The sequence below is a fragment of the Lepidochelys kempii genome, chromosome 1, assembly GCF_965140285.1.
Source record: "Lepidochelys kempii isolate rLepKem1 chromosome 1, rLepKem1.hap1, whole genome shotgun sequence".
NCBI lineage: Eukaryota > Metazoa > Chordata > Testudines > Cheloniidae > Lepidochelys > Lepidochelys kempii.
This window is the reverse complement of record NC_136380.1, coordinates 52,957,371-52,976,605: the sequence shown is the minus strand read 5'-3', so window position 1 is coordinate 52,976,605 and position 19,235 is coordinate 52,957,371. Positions and strand designations below refer to the sequence as shown.

The following is a 19,235-nucleotide window of genomic DNA, read 5'->3' as shown; positions in this document are numbered from 1 at the left end:
GGACTGGAACACATGACTTATGAGGAGAGGCTGAGGGAACTGGGATTGTTTAGTCTGTGGAAAAGAAGAATGAAGGGGGATTTGATAGCTGCTTTCAACTACCTGAAGGGAGGTTCCAAAGAGGATGGATCTAGACTGTTCTCAGTGGTAGCTGATGACAGAACAAGGAGTAATGGTCTCAAGTTGCAGTGGGGGAGGTTTACGTTGGATATTAGGGAAAACTTTTTTCACTAGGAAGATGGTGAAGCACTGGAATACGTTACCTAGGGAGGTGGTGGAATCTCCTTCCTTAGATATTTTTAAGGTCAGGCTTGACAAAGCCCTGGCTGGGATGATTTAGTTGGGGATTGGTCCTGCACTGAGCAGGGGGTTGGACTAGATGACCTCCTGAGGTCCCTTCCAACCCTGATATTCTATGATTCTATGAAGCAACCTTGTGTAGTTGCAGGCATACCAACAAAAATTTGCCAGTGTATCTTTTCATTTGGGGAACTCTTGCTAGTATAATCTATATCTCCACTAAATGGGTTTGCCACTATAACTATACCGGCACGCCCTTGCCAATCTAGATAAGGCCTACGTTCCAGATAGTCTCACATGTATAACAAAGGGCCTAACTTTGTCCTGGAAAACACTTGTTGCTGTTGATGATGCACGAGCAGGAAAAAGCTGGGCTGGAGTTTCAGAGCCCAGGGTGAGTTTGCAGGGCCGGCAGGATAAACATACTGGAAGTTGAGCACAATTGATTTGGAAATTGATACAGATTGCTTGTGCATGCTATGACAGGATCCCCGGGGTACAGCCTAGGACTGTGGGACCGCTGTGCCCCTTGAACTCTCTCCAGCCTTGCTAGTGATCAGCAGCAAACCCCTCCAGGAGCTGTGATCACTCGGCACAACAGCATGTGGAGCCCCACACCCAGCTATATTGCATGAATGCTCCCAGAGCCACTCATGAATCACACAGAGACAGGCATCAGAGCAAATTCCCCCCAGCTCCCAGTACTGTACCCCAGGAATATACCGTCTTGTACTGCTCAAGATGAGTAGTGCAAATTTATTAATTGGTTCACCACTTCATCAGTGGAAAGTGGATATTCACCAGCCTTTGTAAACCAGAGCAAATTTGCCACACACCTCATACAAACTCACTGGTAAAGATAAACACTTAAGCAAATGTGTTGACTATAAAAGATAGATTTTAAGTGATAGGCAAAAAGTCAGTTGCCAAAAGAAAAAAAATAAGTTTGCAATGTAAACTCTCAACCCTATTAGACTTGGCAGCAAGTATATTAAGCAGTTTTTCTCACCCCACTGGATATTGCAGTCCTTAATATACAGATTTGTCCCTTAAATCTGGGTCAGTCTCCTCTGTTTGAATCTTCAGTCTTCTTCTCAGTGTCTTTGTTGTTTGCAGCATAGGTGGGGGCAGGAGAAAAGGCCCCCCGTGTAGTCACTGTGTCTGTTTTATAACCTCAGTCCCATGTGCTTGGGGACCACAAGTCCAGGCGTGTCTGGGGGCATTGCTGAGTCTCCAGGCAAGGTTGAGCAATTCCCCTGCTGTGGCCTCATGTAGGTGAATCATTGAATTGTAGCTCCTTTGCTGGACAATGGCTGTTGATGGTTTGATTGATACCCTGCCCCGGGTGTTGGTTACATTCCTTTCTCTTGCCTTTGGTGAGCTAATATCTGGCTGATTCCCCAATTTACAGCATTATTTTCGTGACAGCTATAGAACACAATTCTCATAACTTCATATGCATTAATGATATACATATATGGATAGAGAAAAGACTTTCAGCAGGTCATAACCTTTTCCCTGATACCTTACAAGGCATGCTTCATATGTAAGATCACAGTCATATACAAATGAGGAATATGGGGGTTACAGGGCGCTGCCCCAAGGTACAGAATATCACACAAGCGGTTTCGAATTGTGTTCTAACATGTGTTAACTAAAACAATCTTAAATTGCAGCATAGGTAAAGGAACAAATTCCTAGGGTTAAATACGACCAGGAACAAATGTTTACTCCTTTGTCTATGCTACAATTTAAGATCGTGCTCATTAACCTGTGTTAGAACACAATTAAAAATAAGTGCACTACTGGATCTTCCTAAAGCAGTCCTGGCTCTCATAAAACTCCAAGATTATGAACCTGAATCGCAAATGGCAGGTGCACTCCCTTAATCTGGGTGCAGATATCGCACTTGCCAACTAATAAGGTTACAACCTCCAAATCCACTAGTGTCACTTTGCTCTTGTCCAGATTAAGCCTCAGCTAGTTCACCCTTGTTCATATTGTGATCATAAAGACAGTAGATTCCAGTGCACCATCTGGTCTGACGAGATGTAGAACTAGTTATCATCATGTTACTGAATACGTTGCAATCTGTTTCCTCACTAACTCTGATAGTGGATGTGCATACACCTTGAAATGTACCCCAGTAGTATCCCACCCATGAGTCCTTTTCCTTTAGGCATTCAACGTGGGAGGAGGAAGTGGTTCAAGGTTAGGACATGTTCATCATCACATGCCGTCGGGGGGAGGGAGCACCTTCTTGCCAGGGATGTTCGTCCTTTACTTTCCTGGTCACTAAAATTTGCTCACAATTCTTTTTTAATGTCACTTCAGCAGGATAGTGATGTCCTGGCATTGCATTAATCAATTTCTATAAGGTGGTAAAACTTACAATAGTGCTTAGCTGATGATTGAACTCTGTTCATTAGTTCCCTAGGCTGAGCAGCATTTTTAGACCAGTTAGTGCAGTGTAATACATAGGACAATTAAATGATCTGTCCCTGTTAAGATTTCTAGTCAATTACTACATGTAATGGGTATTATGGAATTATAACATATTAGAGCAGTGGTCACCAACCCGTCGAACGCCTGGTCAATCCTGGAGACTCTCCCAGTCGATCGGGATCTCCAGCCACGGTGGCACAGCAGGGCTGCCTGCCGTGACCAGCATGCCCCTCCCGGAAATGGCCAGCAAACCCCTGAGGCCCCGTGGGGTGGGGGGGAGGCAAGGGTCTGCGTGCGCTGCCCCTGCCTGCAAGCACACCCCCGCAGCTCCCATTGGCTGGGAATGGAGAGCTGTGGCCAATGGGAGCTGTGGGGGCAGTGCCTGCAGAGGGGGGCAGCACATGGAACCATGTGCCTCCCCCAGGGGCCGCAGAAGCCCGTTGTCCCCTTCTGGGAGCGGTGTGGCCACATGGTGCACTACAGGCTGGCAGGGTGGCCCGGCTCATGATGGGGAGGATGTGCTGATGTGCCTGAGTGGGGCTGGGACAGGCAGGGAGCCTGCCTTAGCCCCGCTGCGCCGCCGACTGGGAGCCGCCTGAGGTAAGTGTCCCCCTCCCGGAGCCAGCACCCCATTACCCCCTCCTGCACCCCAACCCCTGCCTCAGCCCAGTGAAAGTGAGTGAGGGTGCAGGAGAGCAAGCGACATGGGAGGGAGGGGGGATGGAGTGAGCGGGGCAGGGGCAGATCCTGCCCTTAAATTCAAAAAGTGATCTTGGGCGTAAAAAGGTTGGAGACCACTGTATTAGAGCTAAAAGCTTGTTTGCAGCTATTCAGAGGTGAATATAACAAATGAATATATCTTTGCTTACAAATCTAAAATGTCAGCCAGAAATGACAAGTAATACAAACCTAGAATTTCAATAGAACAAACTGGAGTAATTAGGCAGGGTTAATAAACAGTGTTCAGTTCTCAATTGTTCGTAGGTTGTTGGGTTTTTTTTAAACAATTTTTAAACAGCAACATCGCTTGGAACAGATTCAGCACATTCAGACAAATTCATTTACTTCGATAACTGCTTTTGTGGCAGCTAATGGGCCCTATTCCCACTCTGAAGTCATCTTGATTTGAGATTATTGCAAACCTCTGGTTCCCTAGCTAACTTAACTTGGCTGCCTTCTGCACCTATTGCGTTTTTCTATTGTTGTACAGGGTAATGTTAATAGTTCTGCTTTTTGAATATATATGTGCAATATGGCTGAGTTACAGTTGCCATGGAAACCATTAGTTTGAATTTCCTATTTTAGTGATGTAGTGAGGAGGCCAATGTGTAATCACTTGTGTTTGACTGTGGCGGTATCTGACTGTATGGGGGTGTCTCTCTGGATTCCTGCACTAGCACCTATTTTGAGATATATTCTTGCTGCTTCACTAATTGTAATGTATTATTTTTAATTATGTTAAAGTCCTGTACGGTTTTGTCTGAAAGGAGGGTGGTTTGGAGTGGAATGGGGGAAGCAGCATTTCTAACTCATCTGACAATCTGCAGAGGCTTGTGTCTCTTTTGCATGCTACTGACCACCTTTCTACAATAGCCTCTGTCAAAATACCATGAAGATTACAGGAAAGATTCAGAGTTTGCAGTCCAGGGGAGTGGAAACTGCAGCTGCTTTAAGACATCTTTGCACCCTCTTGATCCTGGTCTGTTAAGGGGTCTGGAGAGTCCCTCAGCATAATTTAGACAATTCCTCTAAATTACAGCAGCCTCCCTAGGCTGTCCTATGGGTTAACTTGCAATGCTTCCTGGAATTTTCAGTGTTGTCTGATGCAGCTTCTCCCACCTTCAGAAAACCACCTGCACAGGGACACATAAGGGATCATGGGAGGACAGCTTTATGGCTGCATTCCTCAATTCTTGCACTGGGGAATCCTCCCCATGACAAATATGAGACTTATGGGCCCCTTTACACTTCTCTGGCCAGCACTTTTATGTAACATAAAGTGTCTAGAGCAGAGGGAAGGATCTTGCCCTAGATGGGGGGAGGGGGCAGAAGCAAGATAGGTATTTAACAATTTTATTTAAAAGCAAGAGTTTCTTTTAAATCTTAAACTCTTTAATTTCCCCCAGTCAAACTCTTGTTTTCAAAGGGGCTGGAGTAAAAAGGCAGTCAGCAGCAGTGGGGAGTGATTTAAATGACTGATTTGCATTGCTTAACTTTTTAAAATCTAGCTGAGGCTTTGTAAAACTAATTTCAAAATTTGCTATGGCAAATTCAAATTAAAATGTATCACAAACTACATTCTAAATGATTGTTTATTTTCTTTGAATGTCAGTGCTGTAAGGGTTTAAAAATTATTTACATTTTACAAATGCTATTGGCAAAATATAAAATACAAAGTTAAAGCTCTGCTCCTTCTAACACTTAAGCTGGTATGTAACTGTCTACCTGAATGATCAAATTGACTTCAGTGGGACTGCTGGTGCTTAAAGTTAAGCATGTGCATAAGTGTTTGCAGCATCGCAGATAAAATTTATTTTTATTACACACTTCCTAGGGGGACAAAATCTTTGTCTCATCAAAATAAAATTGCTTCAGTGTTAGCAATGAAAGTTATTTAGACTTTAACAATGAGTGACAGGGTTGGTGAGATTAGATTTTTATTGGTAAATGTTGATAAATGTCATTTCCACAGTACACACACAAACTGCAAAAAAAAATTTCCATCAATAATGATCTAAATTTACAAATAGGCCAAGTAAGAAAAATGCTGCTTGAGAAATTAGAGTTTGATTTGAGAATATTTACTTTGTATATTTTGACATGATGTTGACAATTTGTGTTTTAACAGTTAGAGCTTTAACTTTTTGAATTGCTGCATCTACTGTAATTAAATAATTGTCTGACCCCTCTCCCGTAATTTCCCATGACTGAAAATTTAGATAAATGAAAATCGAAAAAAATGCTTAAAAATAAACATTGATATTCTCCATTGAAATTATCAAAAAATAAAAATTGAATTCTGTCACATCTAGTTATTGTGAACTCTTCAGGCACAGAGGCCAAAATTGTCAAGCCGTATTTTGAGGACCTAATGGTAGTATTTTCAAAAGTACCTATGTGACTTGGGAGCACAAATCCCATTGACTTCAAACTAAAAACCCTGATGGAGGAGTACAGCCTGATTATGTAAAGTATTTCAGCTTTCTTGACTTGTGGAAGTTCAATATATACAGGAAAGTGGTGTTGGTTGCAATTATAGCTGGCACTGTTTGCTTATCAATCTTGTATTTGTGTATGTGATATTCTTCCAGTAGGTATGTTAGAGACTCTGGACTTTTCTTCTTCAGCACAGATGAGCATTTTAAGTGTGGAAAAAAAAAACACTATGTAAAATCTGGAATTCTACTAATAATTAGGAAACCAATTAAGGAACCAGGTACAGAACACCCACTTCAGCAATTTAAGGCTATAAAATAGGAAGAAAGTAAAGAATTAACAACATGAAAACAAGTTTTTGAAATCGTGATTATTTTTTTTAAATCTATCCTGGTCACTAGCAGCTAACACCTCTCATTAGTTTAATATATTGGATGTTATATGAGAGTTAAAAGAGGTATGCACCCTTTAGCTAAAGCTGCCTTATGGCCACTAAGTTCCTGAAGTTTTCAACAGGTACCCTCTTCCTCCCCCGCCCCCAAGAAAACCTTTTAAACTTGAAAATTGTCTTTACTTAAACTTTTAACCTCCCCCAACCTTTAACAACAGAAATGGTTCAATGCCTTCTTATAGAAATATAGTAATGTATATGTTGTCTTTTAAATCAAAGCAAGAGGGTACTTCAAATAGGACTATAATGGATATCCTGGTTGGACAGTTGAAGGCACAAATTGTCTTATGTAACTATATCTTTTTATTAGTTAGACAATGCAGTTGCTGAAAAGGAAGTGCTAATGTTTTATGTCACTCTAAAAATCAATAACAATTGACTTAGAGCATAAGTGTTCGCATTCTTTAACAAACGTTTGGCATTTAAAATTAGTCGTTGCCTAGAAATAGTTAAGAAACAGGGAATTTGTGAGTGACCTATATGAAAGTCTGAAATAAAATTATCTTAATTCAGATAAGACACTTAATATTCCTGAACTGTTTCAAAAAAGACCTCTGTTACTCATGGCTGTCTAAGAACAAATGTTTAAGTGTAAAGAGAAACCTAATGACAGGTGAACAAGAAGTCAGAATATTTGGGGTTCAGTACTTAGTATATGAAACTAAATATAGAGAAATACTGACTTACTAGAGATTTAAATTTATCTCTAGTCACCCTTGCAATGCACAAGTTATATGTAGATAGCTATTTACTGAAAATCATGTCCTTTATGTCTAATAGCAATCATCCATGTATCCCATTGACCTCAGTGAGAGCTGTGGATGCTCAGCTGTTATGAAAACCAGGCCTGAAGAATGCTGAGCATATGAGGAATTTTAGCTGTACAAGTGGGGTGAAGAAATGAGTGAATCTTCATGCTTAAGTGTAGGTCTTATGGTGTTTGTTAGTGCCAGACATAGTGCAATGAGAAACTGTGTGAACTTGGCCAGTGCACCTACTCCTGACCTCTGCTACCCCAACTGTTCTAGTAGTGGATCTCTTCTGAGCAGAGCCTGCCAGTAAAAATGATAGACTTGAGGAGTGAAAAGGCTCTATAATGGTTTCTTATATGCACTCCCAGCTGTTCCTCAGCTCCCATCATTTCTCTGCTTCCTCACTTCCCTTCTGCATTGTTTTTTGACTCAAAGAAAACAAGGAGAGAGTTTCACATCAGCATACAGCAGCATCAAGAAAGGGAGGAGGAGCTTCAGGTGCAGTTGAAACCCGAGAAAACACTAGAGTAGTAGGTTGGTGCTGCAAGGAAGCTCTACAAAGATCTAAATCTTGACTGTGACCAAATGAAAAGTGTGAGTGCTGATACGAGCACTTCATCCTTTCTTTTAATGTATGTGTTGTGCAATGAGGTATTGTAATTTGTACCCTGGCTAGTTTCTGTCATTCAGCTATATAACGGATTGATCTTTCATGTGAATCTGACCTTCAGAGTATCAGTATAAACTTGATAACTCCACACTAAGTGCCTTAAATTACACCAGAACAGAGATTTAATTAACACTGCGGTGGTCTTTTTTCTGAAAATAAATACAAATGAATTTACTATTTCCTGTTCTATTTCAGGGCATTTGATGTGGAACTTCTTTACATAGCTCAGCTCTTGAAAATACCAATAGCAGAGGTTGCTGTCAACTGGACTGAAATTGATGGTGAGTAAATTGCTTACCCACCTCCCATCCCCGTGAGTGTCAGTCCAGAAAGCAATACCTTTGTATCATCCTCTAGTGACACACTTTTTTCCAAGCTTGAGGACCTGTTGCATTGACCCTTCTCCTCATACAGCCATCCAGTTGTAAAAGACCGGAAGGCAGTAAGGCTGGCCAGCTTCCCCTGATGGCTCCACTTCCAATACTTCCTTTCTCCGGCCCTTTCTTGTGATGGCTCCAAAACTCTCACCTCTCCCATGTACAGGCTCCCCTAGGTCACCCTCTTTGCTTCAGGTTTCTCACAGTGCCTTTTGCTTTCCAGCTTGTAGGGAACTCTGCTATAAGATACAGAGAGAGCATATTCTACCTAGCATGATGTCTAGCCCTATTGAAGAAGGGTTAGTTAAATTGTTTGTAAAAAGAAAAGGAGTACTTGTGGCACCTTAGAGACTAACCAATTTATTTGAGCATAAGCTTTCGTGAGCTACAGCTCACTTCATCGGATGCATACTGTGGAAAATACAGAAGATGTTCTTATAAATACAAACCATGAAAAAATGGGTGTTTACCACTACAAAATGTTTTCTCTCCCCCCACCCCACTCTCCTGCTGGTAATAGCTTATCTAAAGTGATCACTCTCCTTACAATGTGTATGATAATCAAGGTGGGCCATTTCCAGCACAAATCCAGGGTTTAACAAGAATGTCTGAGGAAAGGGGGGGAGCAGGGGGCGGGCTAGGAAAAAACAAGGGGAAATAGGTTACCTTGCATAATGACTTAGCCACTCCCAGTCTCTATTCAAGCCTAAGTTAATTGTATCCAATTTGCAAATGAATTCCAATTCAACAGTCTCTCGCTGGAGTCTGGTTTTGAAGTTTTTCTGTTGTAATATCGCAACTTTCATGTCTGTAATCGTGTGACCAGAGAGATTGAAGTGTTCTCTGACTGGTTTATGAATGTTATAATTCTTGGCATCTGATTTGTGTCCATTTATTCTTTTACGTAGAGACTGTCCAGTCTGACCAATGTACATGGCAGAGGGGCATTGCTGGCACATGATGGCATAGATCACATTGGTAGATGTGCAGGTGAACGAGCCTCTGATAGTGTGGCTGATGTTATTAGGCCCTGTGATGGTGTCCCCTGAATAGATATGTGGGCACAGTTGGCAACGGGCTTTGTTGCAAGGATAGGTTCCTGGGTTAGTGGTTCTGTTGTGTGGTATGTGGTTGCTGGTGAGTATTCGCTTCAGGTTGGGGGGCTGTCTGTAGGCAAGGACTGGCCTGTCTCCCAAGATTTGTGAGAGTGTTGGGTCATCCTTCAGGATAGGTTGTAGGGTTTGTGCTAGTGCTTTTAAGATTGTGTCTTGAGTGATTTTACGAAAGAAAAACAAACACATGCTTTCTTCCAATTACCTTTGCTCAGGTTCTAAGTCTAGTTGCCTGAACAAAGTGTGATTTATTGTGTAGCAGTAAATTTGTGTACATATGCCACTGTTGCATATGTTGAGCCACCATCTATTTCTGACCTAGAATGTCCCACTCTCAGTATAATTTCAAATATAATTTAAATTATAAAGCATTAACTTTTCAAATGGAAATGTTTATTAAAGTCAAGGGCTAAATCATGGTGCTGAATAAGCTAACAATGCAGATGTTCTCTGGTTAAATCTATCTTACTGATGTTAACTTTATTGAAGGTGAACACTTGTTTAAACATTGTCCCTCTGATTTTTTTGTATCTTTTATTAACCATAGGTTCAAAACTGGTTCCCTTTTGGAGCTGGCTGCAGATGGGCAGGGATCTTCTTTTTATACGACTGAGATATTTGACTGGTGCCTGGCGTCTCGAAACAAGCAAATCTAATTAGGTTATTTACATTCTCCAAATGCATTATTACACATAATGGAGCATGAGAACTATTTCAAGTGAACTAAAATGTTGAAGAAATCTGAGGTCACTCTTCATTGCTGCTGTTATGTACTGCATTTTTGCAATGTACGTATATTTTATAAAATTGCCGATAGTCAAATGTTCCTATAATCTGAAAGAAAAAGCATCTTTAAACAACATATGTTTTGATCCCAGCATCTGTTTTTTCTTTTCTTCTGTAGCAGCTTTAAAGGTTCTTGCATAAATTCACTCAGATTAAATAAACAAATCTGCTTTTGTCTCACTGTGCAGTTGAAATTCCCGTTAATGCACATTAAAAGGAGCCCATATCCCATGAAGTGCAATATTGTGGATGACCAAAGCCCTTTTTGATTCTGTGTATTTGAACACACATATATGTTGTGATTTGGAATTGGTAATAGTGGTATTAAATTACTTCTATGGATTTAGGCTATTATTTTAAATCTTTAAATGGTATGGCTGATATTAATGGATTTTACTGTGTTATACAACGAATGCGCTATTTTCCTGAGAACTTGTTCAGTAATCTCATAAAATTCCAATTGTAATCTGTCTTGACCTGCAATTTAAAACACTTAAGTCTGAGATCTTACTTCATATTCACTCCCCATGGACTATAACATTTCCAAAAGAAAGCACATTTAATTTTAAAATGCTTTCTTTTACAATTAGATACAATCTGGCCATTCAGGTGAATATTATATGTACTAGACTGGGAGCCTCAAGAACTGTTGTACAGAGGCCAGAGAGAAAGTAGTTTGATACTAACAGACTGACACCTTGGAGTTGCTGGGGGTCGTGTGCGTTAAGGATGTTTGGTTTTTAGCTGTGAAGGTCATGAGCTTTCAGCTTTAAGGGCTGGGCTTTTTACTGATAAAGTATCTCAACCTATCATGGAGCATAACTTTAAAATGGCAAATGTCAAAAAGACTCATTTGTGATTGCCAAACAAGTAAACCAGTTTCTTGAACCTACCATAAAGGGTAATATGTTTCACACTTTGTTAAGAAGTTGTTCCCATGAGCTTGTTTAAAGCAAAGAAAATGGAGTGTACAACCAGTTGTACTTTCAGATATGTTAAGTTGGAATCTGTCTTTTCTCCTTTTACAAGTTGTTATACACTTCTAGGGTTTGGTTACCTCAGTTTTCTGGAGGATGAAGTAGTACTGAAATAAAATCTCAATGAACATGTTCAGTTTTTGTTTTATAGTCTTCACTTCCTTTGGTGTTCTGGTCCATATAGATCTGTCACTTCTGCTGAATGAGTTATGTGACTGGTTGCTGCATTAACCAGAATAAAGTGATAACTGCTCACTTGTGGTAAGTGTTCTATGCACTACTGATGTGATAGGCAGGGCTGGTAATATCACCTGTTAAGGTTGTTTGATGTTTCCCATTATAAGATCATGTTTTCAGAAGCTTATAACTTTCTCAAACTAACCATTTGGGCTGCAGTTTTCCATGCAAGGTGTCTGCCTCAGTCTGATTTTGAAAACTTCAACTGAATATTTTTGGCAGCTTCTTAGAAAGAGGCTAGGGGAATTCAGGTGTTGGGTTTTTCTTTAAACCAAGGAAACTACACACAAAATACCTGCATTAAAAGAATCCTTCCAGATTAAATATCACAGGATTTGTCGGTAAAAACCATTATATTAGATTATGGAAATTACTATGCATTTGAGCAACACTGATCATAAATCTGTGTATAACAAAATTAAAATGAGAGGCTTAAATAATCAGATCTCATCATGAAGCTGGCAAAAAACAAACTTCAAAATTATTTGTTTCACAGCTTTCAGAATTGACCTACTTTCATTTCTCCAAAATTTTCTGCAGAACTTTAATCAATATCTTCAGGTTTTGAATCATTATCCAAATGTTTCTTTTACTGAAAATAGTTTTCAGTAATGAAGATTTCAGTAAACAAAAAACATCAGTGATTTTGAAAACGTTGGACAAAAATTGATAAATGTGGCAGAAAGTTTTGCAAAAGAGAATTTTTAATAAAAAGCTGTCAACTTTATCAAAAGTTTTTTTCACTGGCCCTTTTCTGTAGAAAAATGACCTTTCAAAAAGAAAACAATAAATTCTTTGTTAAATTTTGACAAGCCCTAAAATTCATCTAATTCTTTTACTCAGGATTCTTCCAGTGTTATTGGATAATATGAAGCAATGGTGGAGCAGAGACTCCATCATTAAGAATGTGTATAGATATACATTGTAATGCAACTTCACAATAAACTCTTTTCCCTGACATTTTCCATATGTTGTCTTTTAGCACACTCCCCTTAAATATAATCTGACAAGACATTTGGAACATGACTGCTGCAGGAAAAAAGCCTGAGTAGTAATTCTGTTCTGTTAATAAAATATTCTCAATTTTTTTAATAGCTTGACCTGGAAATTACAAATTTGGTCTGAAAAAAGTTAATATGCAGCATTTTTGGAACAGTTGGAGAGTTAATTTTGAAACTGTTCACTACAGTTGGTCTGTCTTGAGGGTGCCACACATTTTCTGAAGTCCACAAAGCTCCTGGTGGAGTCTGAAGTCTACATGCTCTCCTGCAGAGAGGAGATAGGGATTTAATTGCTAAACCGTTCCAAATGTGGCTCAGCAGAGGCAAGAGACTCCAAGAACGCCTATTACAAGTGAGTAACTGCCTTTTTATTGTGTTTGACAATAAAATGACATAATTCTGATACTTCCTGGGAGTTTGTTTATTCCAGTAAAGAACAGTGATTCACTTTGATCTTTTTTGATAGATAACCTTTTCTGCAGATACACAGTACATCACAGGCCAAATCCATCACTGGTATAACTCCTGAATTTAGCTCTATATTCTCAGTCCATAGGCTCAATGACACTGCAGCATTATTTCAGGGCAGTGCACATGGGCACAAGTAATAAAGCAATTTCAATCCATTTGGAATGCGCAGAATGAACAAAATGATGAAGTGTCAGCAACGAAAGGCAGGAGATGGCTCCAGTTCATTCTGCAGAACTGTATTCAATATACCAGTTGCAGAATTCAAAACAAATATCTGAGGACATTCCCATACCAACTGGAAACAAATGCCCAGATTAGTTTTACAACTAGTTTTTACACAGGTGCGATGCAAATTTAAACTGAATTAATGTTTGAAAAGTACAGAACATCCTTAGCTGTGGCATACACACCTTCAATATCTATTCTTGAATCCCTATACTAGTATTGCTTCTACCCATAATTATCAATTTACCATGTACCCAAGAGTGTGCTAGATGTTCACAGACAGAAAACTTACAATCTACAAATAGATCAAATACAGGCAAGAGAATGGGAGAACATAAAATATATGTAGTAAATAACCATTGGGATAAAGAAAAATTAACATTTGTCCCTTAGCCTTTGTTTAACCTTGTCATATTAAGCCCCAGCCTCTCTTACTGTTGCTATTTTTTTTCAATATTATATAAAATAAAACATACATTTGAGATCATATCCTGGCAGCCACCCTCACCTGTGAATCTATTTAAAAGATTGATCGCTGGAAGGGGAAATAGAACATGTATAGCTCTACTGTACATTATTCTACATTTCACCATTTTTATTACCATGAACCATTTCTGCCTTCTATTTGTAAGTATAGTTATGTGATTGTCAAGCTGCTCATTTAGATATGTTTAGACAATTATCCTTTTCTGATATTTTTTTAAGCCCCCTTGCGTTCAAGCATTCTGCAAACCCTAGTGCTTGCATTCAAGCACTCTGCAAATCCATAGTAATATTTCTGGGGCTAAGAACAAATCCGTTTTTAACTTGTCAATATAGTGTGCCAGATTTTTAGCAGGCTCCCAATCCTTTCAGCAACTTCATACATAAGCATTTATTTACATGCTGTAAATGAGATAAATGCTGAGTGCATACCTGCCTTTTCCAAAGTGTGCAAGTGTTTCATTTCCCTGAAACAGAGATGAACTGTAGTGAATGTTCCAGTAATAAGCCTGCATACTTGCCATAGGGTAGCCCATTCAGTTTAAAGGAGCATTAGTGGGTTCAGCTTCACTTGGGGTCTCACCCATCTCACCAAAGACATTAACTTGATCAGAATAACGTTTCATCTTTTAAATGCACGATGCTGCAGTGCAAAAGAGATATTTTGAAAGATGTTTGATATTGCAGTCCTGGTAACATTTTCATTGTTCTTAGGGTGGTTTTGCCAATAATTTTCTGGGGAAATCTGTTCAATAACTATTATTTTCTAACATTATTATCTGCAGATTTTCAAAGATGGGTGTCTAAAATTAGCCTCCTTATTTAGGCACCTTAACGAGTGACCCTATTTTTCAAACATGCTGAGCACCCTGCAGCAGACACTGAAGACCATGAGAGCAGCTTCATGCTCAGCACCTTTGAAAATCAGGTTACTTGTTTAGGACTGATGTGAATTTAAGAGCCACTTTGAAAATCTTGGGCATTGGGTTCCCAAATGACTTTCTCAGCTTTCAGTGTCCATATAGCGAACACGTCAGACAAAATTTGAACTGATGAAACAACACGCAAAACAGATAAACGGGCGTAGTCACCTATGTTGTTTAATAATTCGGGAAGTTTCACTTTTGTCTTTGGCACGTATCCGTGCATAAAAATATTTGATGCACCATTTACAGTAACTATACAAAAGATGACCTGAAGAAGAGCTCTGATTAAGCTCCAAAGCTTCTCTCATTAACAGAAGTTGGTCCAATAAAAGATATTACCTCACCCACCTTTTCTCACTTACAGTAAAGTTAGTTGCAGAGGAACCTTGCTAGACCATTACTGTGAGGGGCTTTGCAGAGCAAGTAGTAGTATACCCCTTTTCATCAGTTCTCTAGTCTGTCTGAAGCAAATTGTTCAGACAGTCCAGTTAGTACTAGCTCTACCAAGAGGTTTGAATATAACTTGATCCAGTTACTAGTGCTTCAACTCATGTGGTTTTTACATGTAGTTGAGTCTAAAACAAAAAATCACAGTGAACTGAATGTATTGCCTTTTTGGTATTTAAAGTAACAACAAAAATTATTTTCCAAAATTTTACCTGAGCAAGATGAGATGACACATTCCTTAAAGCATTAGGGGTAACTGGCAGTTCTTTATTATTAACCTTGCTAGCAATAGTGAGGCTGAACTGATGTGAACAATGGTGCGAAATTTTTGAAAAATTCCCATGTAGAGGGTGCTCTTCCTGAGTTTCCTCATCTGGAAAACGTTTACCTACCTCATTCATGCGGTGTTTGGTGATCCTGGAATGAAAGATACTACTAAAGAGTTTGAGTGGCAGCCGTGTTAGTCTGTATCAGCAAAAAGAACAAGGAGTACTTGTGGCACCTTAGATACGAACACATTTATTTGGGCATAAGCTTATACTAAAGAGTAATTAGCAGAGAAACTATGCTGTCTTTTTCAGCTTTGCCTTCCCTCACACCACACAAAGAAACAGCTGAAAAGAGAGCAAGTTTTCCTGCCTAAAAAAAACCACTTATCTGAGTCCCAAAGAAGGTCTAACACATGAGCCATTAAGAAACCTTTCAGTCTCACTTCAAGAGAGTATCAGCTTCCTAAAAGTCCTATCTCCACTGGCACCGATGGTCTCACTTCCAACACCTTGTATGTATCCCACTGGTAGTCCCAGCAGTATTACATATCATTCCAGCGGCCCAGCAGGAGGGAAAGCGTCCACCCGTGATGCCAGTTGGTCCTGGCTTATTCTTGAGCCCAAAGATGCTAGTAATGGGACAGAAGAGCATCTACCTGGGCTTAGGCAGCACTGGCTAGCTGCAGTTCTAGTGGTACAGTTACTGGATGTGTGTAAGTAAAATTTGGGTGTTTAGGGGATAGCTTAAAAAACAGCCCCTTTAGCGATTAGAGCTTTTATAAATGGCAAAGAGTTTCATTCTAAATTCTAAGCCCTATTACATATAAATATGCTTAGAAGGATTAGATTTTTATCGATAAAAGTCAATAAACATTGATTTCACTGTACACAGACTGACGAAAAAATATTTTCATCAATAATAATTGAAATTTACAGCTAGGCACGGGAAGAAAAATGCTGCTTGAGAACTTTATTAGAGTTTGATTTAAGGCTATTTTGTGTATTTTGATATGTGATGTTGACAATGTGTTATAAAGCTTTCAATTTTTACATCTCAGTGTCTGCTGTCATTAAATAATTATTGTCTGACACCTCCCCCCCATAATTTCCCACAACTATGAAAATTTAAATTGAAAAAAAAATGCCTAAAAACAAGCATTGACATTATCTGTCAAATTTATAAAAAAATAAAATAAAAATCAAAGTCGGCCAAGCCTACATATAAACTTGTCTGGGTTGAGGATTTTATATTCTATAAGGTTATTTCAGGGGAAACAGGTGTGGTATAGTGGACTGAGTTAAGAAATCTGGGTTGTGCTTCAAGTAATTGTCCACGTGGATTCCACTTCTGACATGCATACCCCATGTGAGACTAGATTGGAGCATCTCTTGGGGTTGCCCCTGTGCCCTGCATAGCCTTGCACATCCCCACCTGAGGGCATAAAGGGCTGAACAGCCCCAAAAGCCCTTCAGTTGCCCCTGAGAGCAAAATGGAACCCTGCAGCATTCCCTTCTCTGCACACTGTTTCATCTCTTATTCTTTCTAGTTCTCATTGTTACTGTTAATTAGCTGTAGTTATGAAAGTTGTGCACTTTAGAATAGTGTAGCTTTACTGCTCATTGTCAAAAAAGACAAAGGCAGAAAGAAACTTCAACTTTAGAGAAGTTGGTCTGAGTACCAGAGCTCTCCCGAGGTAGCGGAATCCAAATTTTAAGGACTTAAACCCTGTCTCTTTTGTGAGGCAGCTATTCCTACATATCCCCAATAAATGCTCCGTATGTTCCTCTTTTTCTATGAGGTCACAAACAGTAAGGAAATCCCTCCTTAATTTTTTCCTCTTGGAGTATTCCTTGAGGGTCTCCTCTGAGCCTCATGGGAAGAATACCACCAAACCCGAGCAGACCATCTCTGCAAATGCTCTGGTAAGCTGCGGGTCTACCCCAAGCTTGAGAGCTCACTCATCCTCGAGAAAGTCTCATTTGTCAACTATGGAGTCAGTCAGTTACTAAGCCCTCCTCTTCAGAAGAAAGGGATCAGGAAAAACACCACTTAGGATGATCGCCGAGACAGGTCTCCCTCCCTGGGACCAGGTACATCCAACTCAGGAGGCAGTTCAAGGTCTTCCTGACACCTCAGCACTGATGGATCACCAAATGACCCCATCAACACCTTAAGGAGCCTATCTGTGCCTCTACAGTTCTTCCATTGCTCCTGCCTCTAGAGTCAGGTCTCCCTCTCCACATATACCGTCTCATGAGAGTCAGTGATACATGGTACATCACACATCAGGAGCAGGACATAGATGACCATCACATCCCAATGAAGATAGCCTCCTTTTTGCCCAATAAAGCTTTTCACTGCAGCCATCCCAACCCAGCCAAATGACTACCATATTTTTCAAGACCTTTTATGGCAAGTGGCCAATACCCTGAAAATTCCAATGGAGAGGGTGCAGGAAAAAATCACACAAACTGTTAGACGTCCTACATTCCTCAGTCCCTCATAGACTGGCAATGCCAACAAATGATGGCTTGCTGAAACCAGTTAAGGACCTTTGGCAAATCCCAGCTTCAACCCCAGGATCTTTGGTGACTGCAGCAGACCACAAAAGGTCTATGCAGCAGGGACCAAGCAAAATGATACCATAGGATAAGGTTCCAAATAAGTTTGACTTCTCTGTCTGGAAGGCTTATTCCTCAGCCAGCTTATAGATGTGCATATCAAACTCCAGGTGCTGCTGGCTAAATAGGACTTCCTAACCTCAGACCGATTGTCACAGTTTGTGGAAAGGATCCCACAGGAGCACAGGGAGGAGCTAAAGCAACCAGTAGCCCCCACCTCTCTTCAGGCTACTCTCAATACCTCCGACACAGCAGTGCAGCCTATGGGAACCTCATCACCGTGTGCAGGGTTCCATGGTTGAGTCTGTGGGGATATCAAAAGAGGTACAATCAACCATCAAGTACCTACCTTTTGAATGGTATGACCTTTTCAACATGCACACCAATGAAGCCTTGTACACTTTAAAGGACTCAAAAGCCACCCTGCAGTCCCTGCAAGTGGACTCACTAGCCCTAAGAAGAAAGCATTTAGGGTAGCTCTGAGGCCTATGACAGAGGCAGACTTCCTTCCACTACTGTGGCCAACAGAGGTCTTCAGAGCCTTCCAGAAAGAGACAAATGTTCCAGAGTCTCTCTGCCTTTTGCTCTTCTGCCACACTTTCACCTCATACTTCCAATTCAGCCCAATATGATTATGCAGAGTGAAGGCTAGAGTCTACACCCACACCGAGCATCGCTGCATCTTACAGCCGGATACTGGCTAGCCACAGACAGAAACTACTCTACTGAAGTCCAGAACATTTTGGCTTGTACTTACCAAGCAAAGTGGAAGAGGTTCTGTATTTGAGCACTATAAAGACCCCACTTCAAAACCCCGCAAGTAACCCCTATTCTAGTTTACTTGTTAAGCCCTAAAGCATTCAGGACTCGCCATGAGTTCCATAAGAGTCCATTCAGCAGAAACTTCTGCTCATTGACCTCCCATAGAGGGTCACACAGTCTTCACACACCCAACAGTTTGGTAGGTTCCTCAAGCTTCTCAATCACGTCTCCTTCAGTTAGAGAGAGTGCTGAACAAATCCCCAGCTCCATGGAGCTGTTATGCATGTCGATTACTTTTTGGGGAATACAATCTTTACATTTAGTGGCTGTTTATAACGTCATAAGACATTAATTAATGTGTGAGAGAATGCTTTTATTTTTTTCCATAATCTCACCCTCCTCAAACAATTACAATACTTCTCGAAAGGAAATAATTTTTTAAGCTGTAAATATGTGCACATATAAGAACATAAGAATGGCCATACTGGGTCAGACCAAAGGTCCATCCAGCCCAGTATCCTGTCTACCGACAGTGGCCAATGCCAGGTGCCCCAGAGGGAGTGAACCTAACAGGTAATGATCTAGTGATCTCTCTCCTGCCATCCATCTCCACCTTCTGACAGACAGAGGCTAGGGAAACCATTCATTACCCATCCTGGCTAATAGCCATTAATGAAGTTAACCTCCATGAATTTATCCAGTTCTCTTTTAAACCCTGTTATAGTCCTTGCCTTCACAACCTCCTCAGGCAAGGAGTTCCACAGGT

At 40.3% G+C, this 19,235-nt stretch overlaps 1 protein-coding gene across 6 annotated transcripts in view; it reads left to right on the top strand.

Moving 5' to 3' along the window:
* ALG5 (ALG5 dolichyl-phosphate beta-glucosyltransferase) overlaps positions 1 to 11,162 on the top strand; it is a 47,427-nt gene extending 36,265 nt beyond the window's left edge. For all 6 annotated transcript variants that reach the window (XM_073342339.1, XM_073342348.2, XM_073342330.2 and 3 more), the window contains 2 exons: positions 7,970 to 8,055; positions 9,811 to 11,162. In XM_073342339.1, the coding sequence (XP_073198440.1) occupies positions 7,970 to 8,055; positions 9,811 to 9,923 (199 nt within the window). In that variant the 3' untranslated portion in view covers positions 9,924 to 11,162. The remainder of the gene's footprint in view (positions 1 to 7,969; positions 8,056 to 9,810) is intronic.
* The last annotated feature ends 8,073 nt before the right edge of the window (positions 11,163 to 19,235 follow it).